The 23,213-nt window shown below is 27.6% G+C and overlaps 1 protein-coding gene across 1 annotated transcript; it reads left to right on the top strand.

Moving 5' to 3' along the window:
* Nucleotides 1–1,088: 1,088 nt before the first annotated feature.
* Nucleotides 1,089–7,478, top strand: LOC8282566 (peroxisomal acyl-coenzyme A oxidase 1). The gene is made up of 14 exons (XM_015723092.2): nucleotides 1,089–1,522; nucleotides 1,693–1,801; nucleotides 1,893–1,954; nucleotides 2,060–2,269; nucleotides 2,498–2,585; nucleotides 2,667–2,829; nucleotides 3,107–3,305; nucleotides 3,823–4,020; nucleotides 4,132–4,263; nucleotides 4,833–4,953; nucleotides 5,231–5,341; nucleotides 5,769–5,838; nucleotides 6,374–6,557; nucleotides 6,651–7,478. Exons 1-14 carry the CDS (start codon nucleotides 1,385–1,387, stop codon nucleotides 6,858–6,860), a joined length of 1,995 nt encoding a protein of 664 aa, XP_015578578.1. The 5' UTR covers nucleotides 1,089–1,384; the 3' UTR covers nucleotides 6,861–7,478.
* Nucleotides 7,479–23,213: the final 15,735 nt, after the last annotated feature.

The following is a 23,213-nucleotide window of genomic DNA, read 5'->3' on the forward strand; positions in this document are numbered from 1 at the left end:
TATTGCCTAACTCAAAGGATGATATATTAAAGGAGATAGAACCAAGCACATTTCGCCAAATTTCTTTTCACTCATGAGCTTCAAAAGTAAGGTGTTTTAGATGTTCATCAAATTCGATCTATTGATAATTTGGCAAATTTATTTACAAAAGCGCTATAATAAAATTTGAGAAGTTGGTGAACAAAATTGGCATACGCCAACTAAGAGATCTTTGTTAGAAGTCATATTTTTATTATGGGAAGATTTTGATGCACTATATCTCTTAGCTTAGATTTTGTTCTATTGAGTTTCCTAACATGAATAATATATTTCTTTTCCTTCACTAAGATTTTTTTCCACATGATTTTTAGTAAGATTTTAACGAGACATATTCATTGTAATAGACATCCAAGGAGAATTGTTATGATAATATTATAAAATTGGATTATATGGGATGTCTATCATTATGTCTATGGATAGATTTCTTATGTAAATAAAACTTCAACTCTGTAACTCTTTACATCTATAAATAAGAATTACAATCAATGGAATAACATACATAAACACATGCATATACATACAGACATAAATACAGAAAAATTATTCTCTCTTCTCTCTTTATTTTATTTGTTCTTGTTCTTTATTTTACAACATTCTTTATTCTTCTTCTTATTCTTTATTTTAGAATAATATATACTTATTTATTTATTTTTCAAATAATAAAATAACCCGAGCCAAAAATTAAAAATAAAAATACTCTAATTCAATAAAAAAATTCAGAGTAACTTTAAATATTTATTAAAATTTTTATAAATGTATCAAATAAAAATTTTATATAATCTAATAAAAATTTATTTTGGATAAATTTGATTGTAAAGAAGTTTAGGAGTAAAATAATTTACTCATTAATCAATTAATTTGATAAGAATAAACGAATGAATATATAATAAATTAAAAAAAACAAATAGACACAATGGCATAATATTAAAAAGGTACCTCACATAAGGAGATTTTCGTCATTTACTTATCCTATAATGTCACACGGAAAATGTGCACATTCAACTGGTGCGTGTTTTAGCTCTGACCAAACAAGAAAAAAAGGGGAAAAGATTGAAGAATTTTATAAACCTAGAACCGTGTGGGAAAAAATAGACCTCGGGAAATACAATCCAAAGCGTCATCGCCATCCATATCGTTATCGCTCTCTTTTATCCAATTTATTTATACTATTAATATTTGTATTTCTAAGATATACATATTTATATAAATAAATTGGATATTTATTGCCAATTTGTAACAATACCTACTCTCAATTTTCATAGCTCTGCTCTCTCTCCTTCTGAAAGAAAAGAAAAAGAAAATAAATCCAGGAGCTTAGAATTTGGTAATTTGACCATCCACCAAAATGGAAGGCGTCGATCACTTGGCCGAAGAGAGGAACAAGGCGCAATTTGATGTCGACGAGATGAAAATCGTCTGGGCTGGTTCCCGCCATGCCTTCGACGTCGCCGATCGCATGGCTCGTCTCGTCGCCAGCGATCCGGTACTTCTTATATTTCTTCTTCTTTTTTCTTTTTTTCTTTTTTTTCTTTTTCATTATTATTGTTAATCCCCTCAATTGTAAGAAAAGTGAGAAATTAAAAGTAGCTATTAAAAATTGTAGACTTTAGTCATCGGCTTGGGTTAATTTGAGGTGGTTGTATCTGTGTGCAGGCATTTAGAAAGGATAACAGAGCGATGCTAAGTAGAAAGGAATTGTTTAAAAACACTCTAAGGAAAGCAGCTCATGCTTGGAAACGTATCATTGAACTTCGTCTTTCTGGTGGGCTGCCTCTGTTTAATGTATATAATTAGGCAAAAAAAGCATTTGCGGTAATTGCTTTCTAAACATGCAACTTTTATTATTATTGCAGAAGAAGAAGCAAGTAAGCTAAGGACTTTTGTCGATGAACCAGCCTATACTGATCTTCACTGGGTATGTTTTGTTATTAATTTCTTGTTTTTGTGTGATTACTAGATCCTTTTTCAATCGTTATGTAGTTAATCTCTTTCATGTTGATTTCTGGGTATATTTTGGCAGGGTATGTTTGTTCCAGCAATTAAAGGACAAGGTACGGAAGAGCAACAAAAGAAGTGGCTTCCTTTGGCGCATAAGATGCAAATTATTGGCTGCTATGCACAAACTGAACTTGGTCATGGTTCCAATGTTCAAGGCCTGGAAACCACTGCAACTTTTGATCTTGAGACCGATGAATTTGTCATTCATAGTCCTACATTGACTTCGAGCAAAGTGAGTAAACTATTTGATAAAAGTTCGTATAATAGAAATTACTTTACACATGGCAGCCATTTCAAATTCTCAATGTCATAAATATGTTTTTTTTTCTATTAAGTTGGTTTTATCCCGTGTAATGCTTGGGAATGAAGAAAATGTTAAAATGGGACAATGAATTAGTTATAGTTTTTTTAATATTGTTACTGAGGTTATTTATTTATTTAAATTATTTTTTCTTTATAGTGGTGGCCTGGTGGATTGGGTAAAGTTTCCACACATGCTGTTGTTTATGCACGACTAATAACAGAAGGTCGTGAACATGGAGTGCATGGTAAGTTCATGCATCCGTTGTTCCAAACCTCATGTAATGTAATTGATCTATTGATATTTATGTGCTTAATTTTAATTTCAGGCTTTATCGTCCAGCTTCGGAGTTTGGATGATCACATGCCTCTTCCCGGCATAACTGTTGGTGATATTGGAATGAAATTTGGGAGTGGCGCATATAATACCATGGACAATGGTGTTCTAAGATTTGATCATGTTCGCATCCCAAGGAACCAAATGTTGATGCGGTTTGTTCTCACTACCTCTCCCTCTCTCTCTTCCTCTCTTGATTCCAAGAAGGTTCAAGTTTCATTTTTCTTTTCTATTATTTGGTTGGTAATTTGAATTACTTCCTATTTGGAAAGCTGCAATCAAATGGGTGGGAGGTATCCTAACTGTTACTGGAATACTAGAAACTTTTAAGAGTCAGTGGTATACAAATGATAATTTTTCATAGCTCTAATTTCTATTCCTTGTTATCTTTATCTTTGTTTTTCATGCTGAAGTTTGTTTCAAATGTTACAGGGTTATGCAGGTTACAAGGGAAGGGAAATGTGTGCAATCCAAGGTTCCACGGCAATTAATTTATGGCACTATGGTGTATGTGCGGCAGACAATTGTAGCTGATGCTTCCGCTGCTTTATCACGGGCAGTTTGTATTGCTACACGGTATAGTGCTGTTCGGAGACAATTTGGTTCAAATGATGGTGGTGTTGAGACTCAGGTATTTGGTTAAAACTAAACTTCTTGTATTTGTTGCTATGAAATTCATTCTTCAATGGAAAATGCTTTTGTTGAAACCTCTGAGTGAATTTCAGATAAGTATGCTGGTAATGTCTATGCTGATGTTTTCAGTTATGTTACTGAATTCGAGGAAACGCTGCTGAAAGTTTTACTGTCAAGATACCTATTGATTCCTTAACAGTGACAATAGAAACTTCTGTTGGCCATTTTTGTTATTTGCAAGTATGGCCGTATTTGTGGTATTTGCAACATATGGAGAATCTGACGGTCTATTTGGTTTTATACTCGTGGCTTTATTGCTGTAGCATAGTCATAACCTGTTGCAATGGCTGTTTCCTGTACTTTTTATGACAGCTGATGTTGGAAATGCTATTTAGTTTTTTCAAAATAGGGATCCGCATGATATTTTGTCTTGCCGTTGATTGGTTGGTCGGACATTAATGTATTAATTGTATTCATATATGCAACTAATGTTCTCACCGTGTACTTTATTGCAGGTGATTGATTACAAAACTCAGCAAAGCAGACTCTTTCCTTTGCTGGCATCTGCATATGCTTTCAGATTCGTTGGTGAATGGTTGAAATGGCTTTATACGGATGTGACCCAAAGGCTGCAAGCCAATGATTTCTCAACATTACCTGAGGCTCATGCGTGTACTGCTGGTTTGAAGTCCTTGACTACTTCTTTCACTGCTGTATGTCACTCTTGCCGATACTTCGCCCATTTGTATTCATTTTTTGCTCATTCCCATTGGCATTCAAAAAAGTAATGAAATTCGGTTAACAAGAAGTGAATTTTGGTGCAGGATGCCATTGAAGAATGTAGGAAACTTTGTGGTGGACATGGTTATCTTACTGCGAGTGGCCTTCCAGAGTTGTTTGCAGTTTATGTTCCTGCCTGTACATATGAAGGAGACAATGTTGTGCTGCTTTTACAGGTATGTGGAACACAAAGAGTCTCATGCTTGTTTAATAAGCAAAGACACGGAGAAAAAAAAATCAAGTCATATGATTGAATATATATCTTTTTCTTTATCTTTTTCCTGTTGATTGATCTGAAACTGAAGATTCCTCTTGAAGACTTATATAGGCATTATAGTTTGAAACAAAATGCTTACAGGAAAAGGAGCACTCTTAATAATTAAAGTTTTCCAGTCAATAGTCTCCAACTGATGGTCTGCATCAGGGTTCCAAGCATACATGAGTTGTTGTCATCTTCGTACTTTCTGAATTTTGATAAATAAGCCGGGCAAAGTCTTGAACGATAGTCCATTGATTACATTCACTGTGCTTTTCATTGTGGATAGAGGACTAATTTTTTGCTTAAAGCCCACTGATTAAGCCCAACATTGCTATTAATTGAGGCTAGACTTGGGCATACTTGAACCAGGACTTGGTGAACATATTGTTGGCGTGTTGTATGGCATCAGTGGGGTTGGTCTACTGGATCCACTTGGAATTCACTTCTAAACTGTTGTTAATTTTATTCTTCAAATTTCTATCTCAGGTTGCAAGGTTTCTCATGAAGACTGTTTCTCAGCTGGGTTCTGGAAAGAAGCCTGTTGGAACAACAGCTTATATGGCACGGGTAGAACATCTTTTGCAGTGTCGTTGTGGTGCTCAAAAGGGTATTAGTTGCATTTACTTTTTTTTCTATACAGTGTGCTGCTTCAGGCTATCACTGAATAATTTAAACTGTCTATGGCTAATCCAGCAAGTGCTGAGTGTATTATATGTGAAAATAAAAATCAGGCTTCATGTATACCTTTGTTTAAACATGTTTGATACTGGTTGATATGGGTTCATGAGGATTAAAGACCGTTGTGCTTTATATCTAACCATTTACTTCCCTAGGCAATGAATTTAGTGTACTGAAGTTGCTGATAATTGTTTCATGTAATGCAGCTGAGGATTGGCTAAAGCCTAATGTGATATTGGAGGCATTTGAAGCCAGGGCTGCTAGGATGTGTGTCACCCGTGCTCAAAGCCTTAGCCACTATCCAAATCCTGAAGAGGGTATGCTTCTCTGACTCGATCTAGGGATATATATCTTATGTTTCTGTTGTCTGTGTGTGTGTGTGTGTGTGTGTGTGTGTGTGTGTGTGTCTCATTCTATTAACTGGAGAGTAATTATGGTTCCTGGAGCAAAGGAAAACTGTTCTTGAAATCCCTGAGACCAAATTAGTGGGTATTAATTTGACAGATTTACTGGCCAGATATCTTTTAATGGTCTAGATGAGCTGAAAACTGGTCGGAATGTTATTATGAATTCAGTTTCATCATTTCATTTAGAAATTAAAGAGTTTCTGTTTCATCTTGTTCATATGCTTCCCCGTGCTGTAAAAGTCGAGAGTGCTATCTTTTGGCCTTTTTGATGTTGAAATTTTCTGTTAGTTCTGTCAAATTATTTTGTGTGCTTACTTGGTCATCCCTTTTTCTTCAGGTTTTGCAGAACTGTCAGCTGATCTAGTTGAGGCAGCCGTCGCTCATTGCCAATTGATTGTTGTTTCCAAGTAAGCTTATTTCTCTTTCCGTAGGTTCTTCACATTTACATTTCAAATCTAATTCTTGATTATACTCCACTATTTTGTTCCTCTCGTTGCATATTAGGAGAGGAACTACAGATTAGAACAAAATTTTGATGGTAGGGCTTTTTCTTCCTGGGGTAGATGATTCCAAAAATTGTGTGCCTACTGAGTTTATATATTAAATGTGCCGTATGAAGGGAGGTTGTGCTACTTTTCTCACTGGTAAAGTAGCATATATTTTTCCCTTAGTTTTGAATGATTTTATGAAGTCTCTTTGGGTACCATATTGGTATGGAAATTCTTGGTTCTGTTTTTCTTGGAGCAATTTTGGTAGCACCACACTTCCAAATGACAGGGGATATTCGCAAAAATACAAAGGGAAGGTTGCATAAGCTGACCTCCTTTTGAGCTGCAATACAGGAATCTTGTGCATATGAGCACCTAATTTGTAAATTGGTGCATGTACTCTTGGTTCTTCTCTATGTTCAAATACAAATTTATAGAACTTTCTCTCTTCCAGGTTCATTGAGAAATTGCAGCAAGAGATACCAGGGAAAGGTGTGAAACAACAGTTGCAGATTCTTTGCTACATGTATGCTTTGAACCTTCTTCATAAACATCAGGGTGATTTTCTCTCCACTGGATGCATCACACCCAAGCAAGCTTCACTTGCAAATGACCAACTGAGATCTTTATATTCCCAGGTTAGTTCTAGCGTTTTGAGTGCTTTGTTTTGGTTGATTCTGTATACCCTCTCACTGTGCCCTCTGAAAAATATGCTTGATTTAATGGATTAGGTCCGTCCCAATGCAATTGCACTTGTTGATGCATTTAACTACACTGATCACTACCTTGGTTCGGTTCTTGGTTGCTATGATGGAAATGTTTATCCAAAACTCTACGAAGAAGCATGGAAGGATCCTCTAAATGATTCAGTTATTCCTGATGGCTACAATGAATATGTTCGCCCTATGCTGAAGCAACAGCTACGTAATGCAAGACTCTGAAGAATACGTGTTTGATCTATATGCTCTATTGTTGCAAATAATAATGCTAATAAAGCTGCCTAGAAGGTTCACCTGAAAGGTGAAGATTGGGTTTCTTTGCTTCTTTTTTCTTTTCAAGAAACTATTAGGTTAGTGATGATTTATGGTTGGGTAGCATTTATCTTCCGGATGTTGAAAGAAATATCAGGAAACAGCCATGCAGACCTCATGCAGCAAGGAAATATTATCAATCTTCCTTGGAAGATTCAGTAAGTTATACTAGTGAGGAGCAAGACAAGACAAGACAAGATTCTTTTTTCTCTACTAGGATTGCTAATGCTACAAGGGATAAAACTTTTACATATACTTTAGTAATATATGGAGATGTTGATGATTCACCTCCTTTGTCTTCCTCAATTTGTTCCTGCTGTAAGATCTGATGGTTCTCCTGCTCGCATAAGTGGACTGTATCATTGTTTCATGGCTTCATGCTACAATTTCATCCTGAGATTTTAGAACATGTTAATGAATCCTGGTTTATCTTTTACAGCTCCACAAACTTGGACTGAGATGCAGAAATTGTTCAAGAACATGACAACGTTATAAACCAGTTCTATGGCTGTTTATTTATAACATTAATTCTTGGTCTGATTCTTTACATTCCATAGGTCATCTAATTACTGATGCTGATCTTGTTCTTGTTCTTCAGCTTCATGCACATAATCCTATTCACTTTCCCAAAATTCCCTATGCGCCTTCTCACAGTTCAGTCACGCTATACCATACAAACACAAATAGATAGAATCACTTCTATTTTCATATCAGAACATCAATGGCGTAACTTTTACTTCAGTTTTTTCCTAATATGGAATAACCAGAAGTGATGTTACGTTAGGTTTTTACTTACAAATTTGTAACTCTCTATATAAAAGGAATTCTCAACCCTATTGGACCTTGAGCTATATAACAAGATTAGTTGTGTTCTTATATTTGTTATAAAATATAATAAAATTAGGTTTTCTTATATTCGTTATAATTTCTTATATTTGATATAAAATACAATAAAATTATATTTTTTATAATCGTTATAAAATTTATTAGAGATAAGTACATAAGCTTTTATCAATTGAGGTTTATTTTCAAACAAAAAAAGATATATATATTTTTTTTTAAATCGTGACAAAAATAAATACCAAAGTATCAATAGACAAAGATTTAATCATCTTAACTTCGATCAATTATTATTATTGTATTTTTCATATTTAATAATATGGATTTAAAAGTTAACAACTTAAAATATTATCATTTGATCGTTAAATTGATCTCGTTAGATCAATGACTTTCTAAATCGCATTTCAAACTCACGTTATCAAATATAAATAATATAATAATTATATCCGATCTGAATAAATACGGTTGAAGTCTTGCAAATCGAAACTTTTTAATAGAAAAATATTTTGTTTGTCACAATTTATAACCACCTACCTTTCTTTTTAAAAAATATTATATATTAAAAATTGTAAATCAGTAATATTATATAGTACTTCTTTATATTTATTTCAGGTTATTAATCACTTAGTGCAAATAGAAAATTTAAACTTAATATCGCTCCTTTCAGGAGTAAATGGTCTTTTCATTTGAGTTGGACTTTAAGCATGATTTCTAATTTTTTCTTTTCAATACTATATTTACAAAATAAAATCAGAAAAAGGAAAGAAAAAAAGAAGAAGAAGAGGGATTAAATTGAATAACTTATTTTATTCCTTTGAAAAGCAAAATCAATAAATTTGTGTCAACATAATTTCAACCCTGGTACTGATTTGGCATGCAATTGCTGAACAAATCAAAGCAAGGCCCATGAAATGAGATGCCGAAGAGTATCAAATTCAGAGCATTGTTTGTTGCTCAATTTGGGCTGCATTTGTTTTGACTACACTACCTATTGTTACTCATATGAGAGCACACCACACTGCTATTATACACCCTCCATTTGATGTTGACCCTATTTTTTTAAATAAAATGTATATTAATTATATATCACTTTTATATATTTAGTACAGTATTATAATTTTTTTGTTTTATTTTATCTTCTGTATTGAAATTGATGTAATAAATTTCTTTATAATTAAACATATTAATTATATTTTAATCCAAATAAATTACTAAAAAATTGACAGTTAATATAGAATGGAAGAATAATTTTTTTATTTTTTTATTATTTTTATCATTTTATATATATTTTTAAATAATTTATTTTAGAGATCTAAGTGTTACGATATTAGCTTGAAATGTGGCAGTCCATGGGTTTGAAGTTATTGGAAGTAAAATTTGACCCAGCTTTTATTTGGCTGTGTCATGTATCATTTTTAAGCTGAATTTTATGGTCAAAAACTCTAAAAAATGTATATTCTTTAGAAAAGAAGTCAGTCAAAAACACAACCCACTTCTCAAATTGTTTTCCACATTTTTTTTGCATTGACATAATTGCCATTTTAGTCCAATGAATTCTTTGTTCTTTCTTTTCTCAGAATTAAAAAGATAAAAATAAAAAAATGATCTCAACTCGTCAAAGTTTCCTTAATTATGTCTCCTGCCATTTAGTCCAATATAGTTTTTCATTCTTGTCGTGTATTTTTCATGAGTCAACTGTTTAAACGTTTTTTAATTTTATCATATTATTAGTCTTTTACTGACGTGTTTTGCATATAAATATTAGCTATTTGATTTATTATTATTTTAAAAAATATGCGTTGCATATGAATTTTATTAATTAAACTCATTATTATATATATTCATTTCTTATTATTAGTCTTCTGATGTAATAAATCTATAATTAAATTATAATTTATCCAAATGATTTCTAAGCTAGACTAATTATTATTCATATAACAAAAGATACAATGATTATTAATATATTAGACTTATTATTATTATATAATAACAAATAAACCTACTACTTAATTTAGAAAAATAATATCATCGAAACAAATTGTGAAAGACAATGATAACAAAAAAAACTTATAAGCGTGAACTAAAATTAGCAAATGGGACGTGAGTTTGCATTTCTTTAAATTTTGTTTAACACTTTTAATAGTTTAAATATTATATTTTATAATCAATATATCTAGAGTTAAATTTTTACAATTAGACTTATATTTAATAAATTATTAATAAAATTTTGTTAGTAGATTAAATTAATAAATCATCTAATTAATCCAATTAATACGATTTTTTTAATAAGTTTATCTGTTATTATGTTTTTAAATTTCCATGTATGTCATGATATTAATAAACTTTTTAATAATTAATTATAACATCCTTTTCATTAATGGGATTAACTATTATTTTTTCCATCAAAATCTCTTCATTAATAAACTAGTATTTTTATTTAAAATCAATTATACTCTTATAAATAAAAGAGTCTTAACGTTTTTTAATTTTATCAAATTGCACTAATAGATCCTTGTGCTTTTAATAATTAATTTTAACATCCTTCTCAAGATGCTAAAATAATTAATTTAAAATTATAACTTGCTAAAGATTCTAAATAAAAATAAAAATTTTACTTTATATTCTAAAATTAATTTAAAATTATAACTTGCTAAAGATTCTAAATAAGAATAAAAAATTTACTTTATATTTTAAAATTAATCATCTATTTGAATATTTAAAATTATAGTTATAGATTATTAAAGGATTGAAAAGTTAAATTTATAGTCTGAATAAATACCTTATATAAAAAGATTTGTAAGATAATTCTTTTAAAAAATTAATCAAGTTAATAATTATTAGATTAAGTCAAAATATACAACGAATTAATAATATATTTTATTCTTTAGATATATAAATAAATTTTAGAAGAATTTAGTGAGGATATTTTGATTTTGATTAATATATATTTTTAACTGAATGATGTAATAATTAAATATTATAAAATGAAAGACGTTAAAATTAATTATCAAAAACTTAAAAATTAACAAAGATAATTTGATAAATTAAAAAGTATTAAAATATTATCCTATTAAGAGTATTTAAATATCTCACTTGAAGTTAATGTCCATTTCTAGTATAATAATGGAAAAGTATAAAGGTTTAACAAAGTCTAAAGACAGATTTGTTATAATAATTATTAAAGATAATAAAAAAAAGTTGCTAATGTAATATTACATAAGTTAATAATATAAAAATAATTAACACAATTTTTATTTTGAATAAATACTTTTTATTTTTTGTGGTTTAATCTAATATAAAACGGTTTCTGTATTTCTTTATTACATTAAGACCTTATTTAGTTTTAATAAAACTAACTATTATTTTATTTAAAAATTTAAAACTAAACTATAATAATTTAAGGATATTAAATAAAAAATAAGTGTTCTTAATACATTTAAATTTTTTGAATTAAAAAACATGCTAAAAGAATAAAAGATATAAATATGTAAGAAATTAAATTTATTATTTTAGTTAGATATTAAAATTATTTTATGCTAAAATAAGATTTTATTCTAATTTTGATAATAAAATTAATTTTAATACTTAATAATAAATTTAAAATTAAATTATTATTTTAAATTACTAATTCAATCTTTAAACTCACATAAAAGAAAGTAATAGTTAATTTTATTAAAACTGAAAAATTTTTAATATAAAAAGAAATATAGAGACCGACACCAAATATTAGGAGTAAATAGAATTTAACACTTTTAGTTTTTGCTTACTCATAATTATAACAATTTGTTAAAGCACAGTTTTTGCTTTCCCTTCTCCTCTAAGACCAAAAATGAAATAAAGTAAAATGTGTTTAATTATTTGAAATTTTTTTTTTAATTTTTTTATTAAAATGTTGATGGGCATTAAAAGTTGATAGTCCTTCCACTCTTAAAAGTAAATTACTTTTCTTAGTTTGTCCCAAATTATAATTTTTTTTTAATTATCGGTTGTAATAATTTATCATTTTATTTAATTTGTATAAATACGTATATGCTTTATACTTTTAAATTAGAATTTTTTATAGAAATTTTAATAAAAATATTTCAAAAAAAAGATAAATATTGTAAATTACTAAAATGACTCCATCTATTAAGCTACATGTGGATTGAAAGTAGCCTATCTTTTTGAAATGGAAAAAATAAAATATTAAAATCCAAATGGCTTACTGGATTTCTCACAATAATTTTTGAAAAAGAAAAAAAATAGAATCTTTCTTCTATAAATCTGCAGTAATAAAAAATGTCATTTTCTTCATAATAACATCTTTTTTCTCTTCAAGAATTTCTTTGGAACTATTTTCCTAACAAATAAACAAATTCCATATAAAAAAAAATCCTCTCTCCGTTTGTGTTTTTCTTTTAATTTCTTTTTGAAATTATTGGTTCAATTTTTCTGTTGTTTTTTCTTTCTTTAGTTTTATATTGGGGCATTGATAAAATAGTAGCAAGGAAAAGGACCTTTTTTATTTTCAATTTAAAGGGTATTTTTGAAAACCAAGTTGTTAAAAATCAACAAACTCTTAATTTTATTTTAATCTTTTAGAAACTTTTGGTGTCATGTCAACATTTTAGTAAGAAATTATTGCTGTTGAGTAATTTTGAAAATAAAAATCTTAAGTTTATAAATTGTGAAAAATTAACTAAAATTATTTAAAAAGTCTAAAACTATTATCTTGTTTTATTATGATTTAAACTATAAATAAAAATAAAAAATAATATACTTAATGTTTAGCTATCGACGGCTCTTAAAAGATAAAAGTTATGAGTTCAAAAGCCCATTTTTACACTAGATAAAAATTTACTTTTATAGCGAATCTAAGGAAATAATTATTTTATTGTATATTTAAAAAAACTCATTAACTAATTAAATTAAAAATAAAAAGAGAAAAGTAATTTATTCAGAAACATAATAAAAAAAAATATATATTAGCTAAAGAGATACCAATTTTACTAAGACCTGCAACGCTGCTCCTTTTTCTATTATGAAAATTCTCATTCTTTCAACTCAAACTCAATTTTCTACCACAAAATCATTCAATAAGAAAATAGAGGGTTTTTTTTTTATTATTATTATTATTGGTTCTGAAAAAGGAATTATATGTAGTGAGAAGACAGACAAAGGTGTCCCTGTTAGGAGAGTAAATAGTGGACGTGGATGCGGTCCAAGAAGCCGTGATGAACGGGGGGGTGATATTAGATAGGCCTAACAACGACAATTTCTCACTAACCCCACAATAAATCAAATGCCAACTGTATCACTGTTGTTGTGTTGTATAATTAAATGAAAGCTACTGTGCTTTAATGCCCACTAAATCGTCACCTCTATTTATATTTTTATGTTTTCTCTGAAACTCATTTATCATCTTTTTTAGCACAATCATCATACTTATTATTATTATTATTAAAAATATTGTTTTCATTTCAAATTATAGTTAATATTTTTCTTTTTTAATTGTTACTTTATTAAAAATTATCAAATATATTCAAAATTTTATAGATGAAATAGTAAGAATATATATATTAATTTAACTAAGCCTCTTAAATTTGAGTTTTGGAATTCGAACTACTTAAAAAAAAAATCATGCTTAATACGCTTTAAATTATTTAATAAAAAGAGTCATGAAATACATCTTTCAGTAATTAACACAGATGTCATCACATGCAACTTTGAAATTGCAGCTTTTGCATAAAGTATAAAAAAGGTATTTTACAGAAATAGTAAGGTAAATTAGTGACACTAATTAAAAAAATAACATTTAAAAATAGATACTTTTAAGACGAAAGGCATAAAAAAGATATGAACAGTTAATTAATCAGTACATAAAAAATACATCAAAGGTTTTTTCTGAAAAATTGACAACAACCATACTCATAAATCTCAATCCAAAATCAACTTCAATAGAAAAATTGTATATATCAATTTAAAATGTATAAATTACTTATAATCCATTAATTTTAACTAATTTCTTTATAAGAGATTAATAGGTAATAGGTGTTAAAGAAAATGGAAAATGTATTTCTTCATGCATGCTTGATTAAGTGTCTCTTGTCCAATTCTATATATTTAACTATTTTTATAAAAGGAACACATTTTAGTTTACATGTGAAAGATATACACATAACTTCTTTCATTCCTTTAAAAAACAATATACATAATGTACATTCATCTTCGTTTGGCATGTCCATTTAACTAGAAGATGACAAGGAATTAAGTGATTTGCAAATGGGGATTGTGATATGCATGTCCATCTGCTTTGAAGTGTATTTGTTGGCAATTTTTCATTTTATTAGAAAAAAATGGAAGTTTGAAAGAGAAGGGTAAATAAGAAAGGCAATACCTGTGTAAATGAAAGAGCAATGTCAAAAGGATATACACTGTGAGTAAAATATGTATACAAATAAAGGACAGTAAAAAGATAAAGTTAAAAAGAAAGTGAAAGGCATAATTTCCTCAAAAGTAATTGACTTTTGAATTGTGCCCTTGAAGTTAAATGGGTTAGGCCAAACTTTAAATTGGATGGCAAAACATCTATTATGAATATGTACTTAAATTTTCTTTTTCTTTTTTTCTTACAGGCAAAAAAAAAAAGACATTTGATTCAGTTGTATTGTTCCATGATAGGATTTAGTGACAGATTCAATGAAAATAGGTATAATTAAATTAAATGTTATACGTAAACTAGTTCTAACCCATATGATTTAAAGATTTGGCAGGCTAATTATCTTAAATGATTCTAAATTCAATATAAATCTTTAATTACAGTCTGTATTATATGTAATCTCAACTTGTAATAATAAGCTATTAATGTGGCTTCTCATAGTCACAAATTAAACTTACAAATCATATATACATATAAAATGTTTATTGTAGGTGGAACTTTAGGGTGATAAAGTAAAGACTCATTAGCATGGTTTACACATGAAAAATGAATTTATGCATGGAGTGATTCATGTTCCTCCATGGATTACATAATGAAAAGATCCCCCCTTTCTAGTAGTTGATTGAATGAACTTCAAATTGTTACTTCTCTCAAAAGGAAAAAGAAAATCAAACACATACATTCCCCTCCTGATCTCTTTGTCTGTTCCCATGAAGAAAGAGGGAAAGTAAGAAAGAAAATAAAAAAAGTTGTTTGTTTGGGGGGATAAAGGTCTCCAAAGGATATTCTTATTTCCTTACTTTTTTTATCACTCAATAAATAATCATGGAATTCAATTGTCTTTCTTCTATCTTATTCTATCCCCCGGTCTAGAATCAACCCTCCCCCCCAAAAAAAAAAAAGAACCAATCTTTTCATGTAGGTCCATCTATATGTGCATATATCTAACCATGAGTCATTTTTAAATGTTGTGATTAATATTAAGCTAAATTGAAGATAAAATGTGTTTTTATAATATAATTCGAGATTAAGAAAAAATGAACCAATTAAAATAGTATAAATTTATGCCGACGCTGTATGAATTTAATACTTTTTGAAAAAAAGAAAAAAAAAATAATATGTGGATATATCCTTATTTAAGTACCTAGCAACCACTTGGTTTTTCCTATCATCTTGAGAAAGACATGACCTAGAAGAGTACCCATCAAGTTTAATTTTCCTCTGAACTTTCCATGTAATTGCTTTGGTCCCCAATCTTGAATTCTAATTTGTCCCCAAATTCTAATACTATAACAATCAACACATGACTTTCATAAGGACCCCATGCCATCTTTCACTTGACAAGTTTTTTTTTTTTTTTTTTAAATGATGATCAAATGTCTTGAATAAATTCCATTTCACTGACTTATATATATAAGCTATAGTTTAAAGAAAAAAAGTCCAAATTGCATATTAAATTCTAGACATGCTTAATTAGTGCATTAAGGCCAATTTTTATATTTTTTTTTTTATTGCATGCAATGCAGCCAACAAGGAAGGATGTGACCCAAGAAGTTTCTAGGCAAGAAATCCTAGATTTAGATTTTTCTCTAGTCAATCAAATTGCAACCACACATTTATTATAACCCTTTTGATAGATTTACATAACTCTTATTTTTTTCTCCCCTTTTCTACTGCCCATTTACACTCTTGAAAGTTGACTAATTGATTTACGCTTTGAAGAGGATCTCCTTCTTCGTCCAATAACAATAATCCCATCTTTCTAATTTAATAGGATATTCCCAAATTAAATTCACCAGCAGCCATTAGAGGACAAGATAACAAAGAAAGAAGAGAGAAAATAAAAAATAATAATAATAAAAGCATTCAATTCAATGGTCTACCATTCATTTGCCTATCAATGCCTAAATATTTTTGGCTTTTAGCTTTATTTTCTCTAATTAATAAATCAAAAAATATCCATTTAACTTAAATTAGAACTATGAGATCATTCCATATGGACCTACTTGCAGTTGCAACTATATTAACTAATATGGTTATGAATAAGGTCTAATTTGGCTCCTATAATGTATCTATAAATGTTAAATTGATCCTTTTTTTAATATTTTATAGATTAGTTTAATGCAAAATTTTTAATTTTTAATTCATTTCATTTTATTTTTACATATGATAGAGCCTATGACGTGTAATTTCCAAATATATATATAATGACACGTGGAAGAATAACACTATTTTATAAGAATTAATGAGGAAAAAATACAAACAAACTTTGAATAATATATAAATTATAGGTAAGGATTAATACGTGAGGGGTTTAAATTAGGAATGGAAGCTGTTTGGAATTTTTAATTTTCTATACGTCAAATTAATGAAAGCCAACTTCAAAATGACAACGAAAATTAAACAGAGCAATTTCATATCCTAATTTCTAACATGAGCTCTATATAATTTTGTTGACCTTTGACTAGACTTCATGCCACCAAATGACTGTCGATTTCACAAAGAAATTTCAGCCCTTTCAACAACATCTACTGTTCTAAATTTCCCACCTCATGCCCACATCATTTATGTCTATCATTATTTCATTTATTATAAGATTAATATGGTATTATTACAAATTAAAAGAAATTATAACGTATATTTGTAAAGACAGGCTTTTATATTATTTAATTCTAATCGGAATTTAAGAATATAAAAGTTTTATAATTTTCAAGATGGTATCGGTATTAATTAAAATTACAAGCAATAAGATTATGGCTTTAAATAATGATATTTTGAAAAAAAAAAAGATTTATTATAGAAAATTATAAACATGTTTATTATGAATTTAGATATAATGTATTTGGGTTGGTCAAGTTTGTAAAAGTATTTATTTTTTAAATTGAGAGATTTTAAGTTTTGATTATTTTTTTATATTAATATGAATTTTTATTTTTATAATGAATATAAAAGAGAAATATGATTTTAAGCTTTAGAAATTAAATAAGAAACAAAAGAATAAGTAATAAGAGAAGCAAATAGCCCCCACCACATGACGGGGGGGTGGTGGCTTTCTAAAATAGCAAGTGCATGTAAGTGATGCGGCAGGGCATTGGAAATTGAATGTGTCACAAAAATTGTGAAGAATGTGGGACAATATTACATTTGAAATACAAAATCAGACATCACGTTTGGAAATTGGAATTAGAATTGGACAATTAAAAAGTTTACCAAATTTTATTTTGTGGACAAAATAACCTGAAATTCCAAGTTCCAAGAAGATCATTTCAGGAACCTGACCTACACTCAGTGACTCTGTCTAAATTCCTTCCCATTTTTAGTTATGGCGTGGCTTGTCGCGTTCCCCCTCATCTCGAGTCTCATAAAAATAAGGCTTAATTTACTTATTGAAGTCACAATTTTTAGAAATTTCTATGATTAAAATATATTAAAAATATAAATTAAAGTAAATAAAACACATCAATGAGACATTAAAATTAATTTATTTTAAAACTAATTATTTTATTTTTAATTATATAGTAATTTCTAATTCTAAAAAAATAGAATATCAATTTTATTGGTAGCATTAATTTATATAATATTTGAATTAATAAATAAATATTGTAATATAATTTTTATATTATTGTACTAATAAGATTTTAAAAAAATTAGAAATATTTAAAAATAATAGTAAATATTAAAAAATTTATTAAATTATATCTATAAATTTAATTTTGTAATCAAAATAATAATAATGGTCGTGCAATATATAAATAAACGACTAGTTTAATTTTAAGTCGGATAAGAGACCAGTCACTTAACACTAAATGAATGTCTAACCACTAAATTAATTAAATCTAAATACTAATTGTAAAATAATGAGTATGCAGAAGTTACAGTATATGAATGCATTTTCTCTTAGTTGTATACGATATCAGTCCATTGAAATCGATTTTTAAGAATTTGACTTTAATACTTCGCTTCAAAGCTTCAGAATTAATATTTATTTTATAGCAGTAAAAAATTTATGTGGTAGATTTAGGAGATTTAGAGATTTTTTTTTTTTTATGAATAAACTATCAAATTTTAGACAAATGACTAATTTGTTACCTAAGCCAAAGTTAAATGATTGTAATGAAATAAAAAAAAATTATGTGACCAAAATGAAATATAATATAAATTGAGTGACTATTGGTATAGTTATTGTTTAAAAAATAAGAGAAAAGAAGTGATCCAAATGATTGAAATGTATCTTTTTCCTTTTAAAATAAATTATAAACAAACATCCCAGATGATTAATTAGTACATCTTGATATAAAGTATAAGAATAAATATCAAAAATCAGAAAATACATGTAAAAATATTTATTTTTAATAATCTTCAATCATATAGACAAAAATATAGATTGTAATTTCGCGGGAAAAATGTTCTACTTGGTAACACTAAACTATATTGACTTTATACGTGTCTTTTGAAGAATTTGATTGTTTGAATGTTATATTAAATCTCTTATTTCTTTTTACTACTACCATAGATAAAGAATTCAACACTACTGTAATGGATGATCATAAAATTTATATAGAAAGAGAACTCAATATTCTCATAAATCATAAAATTTCTAATAAAATTAAAATTATTTATTAAAACTATTTAATATATAATAAAAAGAAACCACAATCGATCTAAAATTGATAGACAATGATAAAAAATAAAACTTTGATGAAGACTAAAAATGAGAGAAAAAGAGGGGAGATGGCTGAAGTTTTCAGCTATTCATGTAACTTGAAATGCATCTTTTCACTTCAAACTTCCATATGAAAACCAACACTGCATGCCTGAACAATACCATATTGATTTGCACCATAAATTTGTTAAATTTTTATAAAACATGAATTTTTATGGGGGTTTATAAAAAATCTTAAGACAATAATATATATATATATATATATATATATATATATATATATATATTAATATTTTTTTGAAAAAATAGGTCTCATTGAAATAATTCATAAAACAAAAAAATTGATCAATTCATTAAAAATTTTGAACCTTTCACTACTGACTATAATTTTAAATAAACTCTAAAGAGTCACATTTTAAGTAAATTATTTTTTATATTTTTTTAAATATATGATGAGAAATAAGATGGCCTTTAATTATCTCGATTTATTTTTCTTTTGAAATATTTACAATAATATTTTGTGGATTTAGGAATTTGACATTTCAAGGATTTGTAATTTGTTTTGTATCAATTCTCTTGAGTTTTAGATGTTGGATTCGTATCTTCATTACCTCTATAGACTTTGAAGTGGTCTAAATCGCGAGACAGCCACTGAAGGTATTATTAATTTTATTTCTTTTCAATTATCAATCAAATGCGATCATACTTCAAATAAGTAACTATGCCACGATAATCTCGGATTAGTGACCTCTTGTGATATTATTTGTATTAGTTTTAAGGCAAATAATTTTATGGTTTAATGTGTTTTTATTTTAGAATCAGTGTTTTGTTTTTGTCATTATAGTATCTTCTAATTATAACAGTTAGTAAATAATGGTTAAATTGCACTACAACATTAGCAAGTATTGATGTAACAGTTAAAAAAATAATAGCTATTATATGTCATGTCAGAATCTTTTAACTGTAATATACAGTTTGACCGCTATTTGCTAATAGTCATATTCATAAAGTACTAAAATGATAAATAATAAATCACATATCCTGAAATAAAAATTTATTAAACTATAAAATAATTTAATGAAATTTTTTCTAATTTCAATAATTTAAATGCTGTGATTTATTTTATATCAATCTAGTATTTGAAAGTATTTACATAAACGTTTCTCGTTTTCTTTTGTAACTTGGAAGTAGATTTGAATTTGAATTCATACATATGTAAACACATTTTTAATATTTATATTTTCTTTTCTTTTTATTTGTAAGTTTGCTAAAGTTTCTTCTTGTTTTCTTGTTTACGAAAAAATAAGAAATAAGTAATGGTTTTAAACACAATTTCAATACTTATTATTTGTTTTTGGTGTTTGATAAAGTTTCTTCTTCACTTTTCTTGTCTATCAGAAAAAAGGAAAAATAGGTAACAGTCGTGTCAATGTTCTTGAAAGAGGAAAGAATGGGTGGAAAAGGAAAAGACAAAGGTGATGATCCTTTTATAAAAGAAGAAAGAATCTGCTGCCATACTTGTTTGATGCACATAAAGAAATTTTATGCTTTTTAAATAAATAAATAAATAAAAAAAGGACTTTTGTCTTATAAGAGAGAGCAAGAAAAATAGTAATATTAGTGGATTTGTAATGGAAAAAATAGTGGCATCCACACCTCATTGCTTCTTTATGGCCCCCCACAATGTCGACCAAAGTTATCTGCTCTTTCTTGGGTTCCTACCCAAAACATCGTTCTAGACTTGCATCTCTGCCCCTCTTCCTTCTCTACCTCCTAATTGCCATCGTTCCTACCCAAACCTTGTTTAACTAAGTATTGATTATGAAATGTCAGTGCTAGATATTTCAACTTATCCTAATCACATTCTCTTGTATTTTTAGATTATTTAAAAAATATTAATTATTAATTTCGTACATATTCTCAATAAAAATATTAAATTTGAACTTCTCCGATAGAATTCACTTTAGAGCTTTATAATCAGATTTCAATAATTGATAAAGAAAATTGGAATAAATATAAAAAGTAGTTTATAGTTTGACTATTTGATAATTTTGATATGTAGTTTTTTTTTTCAAACAAAAAGAAACATGTGGTTAAAAATCGTAAAAAAAAGATATCGATTCACAAAAACTTAGCCATCTTTACTTTTATCAACCATCATTATCATATTTTTGTGTTTAATAATATAGGTTTAACTCAATACATCATTGTTTGACCTTTTAAAAATTGATCTCATCATATCAAAAACTTCTTAAACATCGATTTAACGTCAAATAATGAAATTATGAGTTCTTAAATTCTAATGATATCAAACATATACATAATCAATATGGCTAATCAAAATAAAGATGGTTGAGTCCTTATAAATCGAAACTTTTTAGCAACGGGATACCTTTTTTATTTACAATTTGTAACTATATATCTCTCATTTTCTAAACAAACACATACTGAAAATTGTAACACAATAAAATCATTTGATAATTTTTAATTATCCTAAAAAAAATCTATAGATAAAAAGTGCTATAGAGTATCTCAATTTAAACTTATTTGAACATACTATCTATATTTGCTTTGATGAATGAATATGGATATACCAATATAAATAGGCGAGAAAAGAATATATTAATTCGGTTAAGAATATGCAATAATAATACTTCTAATTATGCAAAATAGGAACCTAAGTTGAAAGTTACAAACACATTGATTCACATTAGCATGTGCCTAACTATGCATCATTCATGCATATCCATTTTCAATTTATCTATAAATTAAACTTCTTAATATTTTTATAACTTTTTAATAAAATTATAATTTTAAAATATAAAATATAAAAGTCGATTGCATGTTACAATATTTATACCAATTCATAAAATATAGTTTTATTAATTATTTATTAAACTAACTGTTATAAAAAAAATGAACTATAATTTAAAATAAAAAAATAAAATTTAACAATTATTTTTCGAAACGACTTCTTTTCAAAAGAAAAGAAAAAGACAAAAAAAAAAAAAAAAAACTAGGAAGAATTCCAATTATTCTTTGAGTTTCCCTCTTCTGAGAATGCAATAAATTAGTTGTATTAATTAAGACATTTTAGGTATTCTAATTTTGGAAATAGGTCAGGCCAAAATCAATAATTCTGATGTGTCCGTAAAATATTTCCGTGTGACAGATGAGGCCCAATAATTATACGACAAGTGTTATAGTATCACTTATTGAGTATGTACAGTCATTATTATGATTATAATTAATAATTAATAATTGCATAAAGTTATGGACAATCTTGGGATCCGACACCAAGTTCCCTAGTTTAAAGGGCGATCCTCATTGCACGGCTGAGATTCGTTTTTTAAATTCGTTAAGGAACGAGGAGGTTAAAGCCACGCACCGTCTTAGATTTCGCTTTTAGTTTTTAATGCACATACTTACTTTTTCTTTCTTTTCTTCTTCTTATCATGAATCATAGTTATTTTTATTTATTTTTTAAATACTACACTTAATTATTAGATAACTGATATATAATTTTAGTATTTATATAAGAAGTAAGTTATATAATATTTATTTTTAAAATTATAATAATTATTTTTAATAAGTGAAAAGTGGAAAGAGAATAATTAATTAGCCATCAAAGTGGGTCCAATTCCATTAGATACAAGTGGAGTGATAGCTCAACTCTACAAGGCAAAGCGACCTTATATTATAAGTCGGCCTAACATATGCTTAATGGGTCCACTTCAAGTCAAAATGTCCTTTTATTTTATTCTTTTTCAGTTTTATTCATTTTTCAGCTTATTGAGTTGTTCTTAATACTATCCATGTCTTTTTAGATCTTTTCTATATATATATATATAAACAAATATAGTAGAGGGTAAGGATTTGTTTGAACTTTTATAATTAATACATGAAAATAATCCATCTAATATTACTGTCTATTTTAATTCTTTTTTTCTTTAATAAAATAGATAAAAATAAAAATAAATATTTATATTACCGTATAAAAAAGTTTTCTTTTATTAGAAATTACAAAAAATATTGAAAATAATAGAAGTAGCGATTAGGTGCAGGACACTGGAAGTAGCGAGGAAGGCAGCCTCCTCAAATTGGAGAAGGCATTGTGAGAGTGAGAGGGAGAGGGAGAGGGGACCTAATTGCCAACCAAAAAAGGGATATAAGCAAATAGAATTTTAGTTGCATTTGAATTTGCCTAATTTAATTATTTTATTTATTTATTAGTGATTAAACCTTTTAATCTCATTTATGGCCCCCACACAAGACATCTCCTCCAAAATTACAACTATTTGTGTCCTCACTATACTTTCTCACCCCTATAAATACCATCCCA

The sequence above is a fragment of the Ricinus communis genome, chromosome 7, assembly GCF_019578655.1.
Source record: "Ricinus communis isolate WT05 ecotype wild-type chromosome 7, ASM1957865v1, whole genome shotgun sequence".
NCBI classification, from domain to species: domain Eukaryota; kingdom Viridiplantae; phylum Streptophyta; class Magnoliopsida; order Malpighiales; family Euphorbiaceae; genus Ricinus; species Ricinus communis.

Excerpts from the sequence above, each read along its gene's own strand:
- LOC8282566 (XM_015723092.2), top strand. The coding sequence starts at position 1,385 with ATGGAAGGCGTCGATCACTTGGCCGAAGAGAGGAACAAGGCGCAATTT. Across the intron at positions 4,264-4,832 it reads ATGTTGTGCTGCTTTTACAG|GTTGCAAGGTTTCTCATGAA; the intron begins GTATGTGGAACA and ends TTTCTATCTCAG. Across the intron at positions 5,839-6,373 it reads CAATTGATTGTTGTTTCCAA|GTTCATTGAGAAATTGCAGC; the intron begins GTAAGCTTATTT and ends TCTCTCTTCCAG.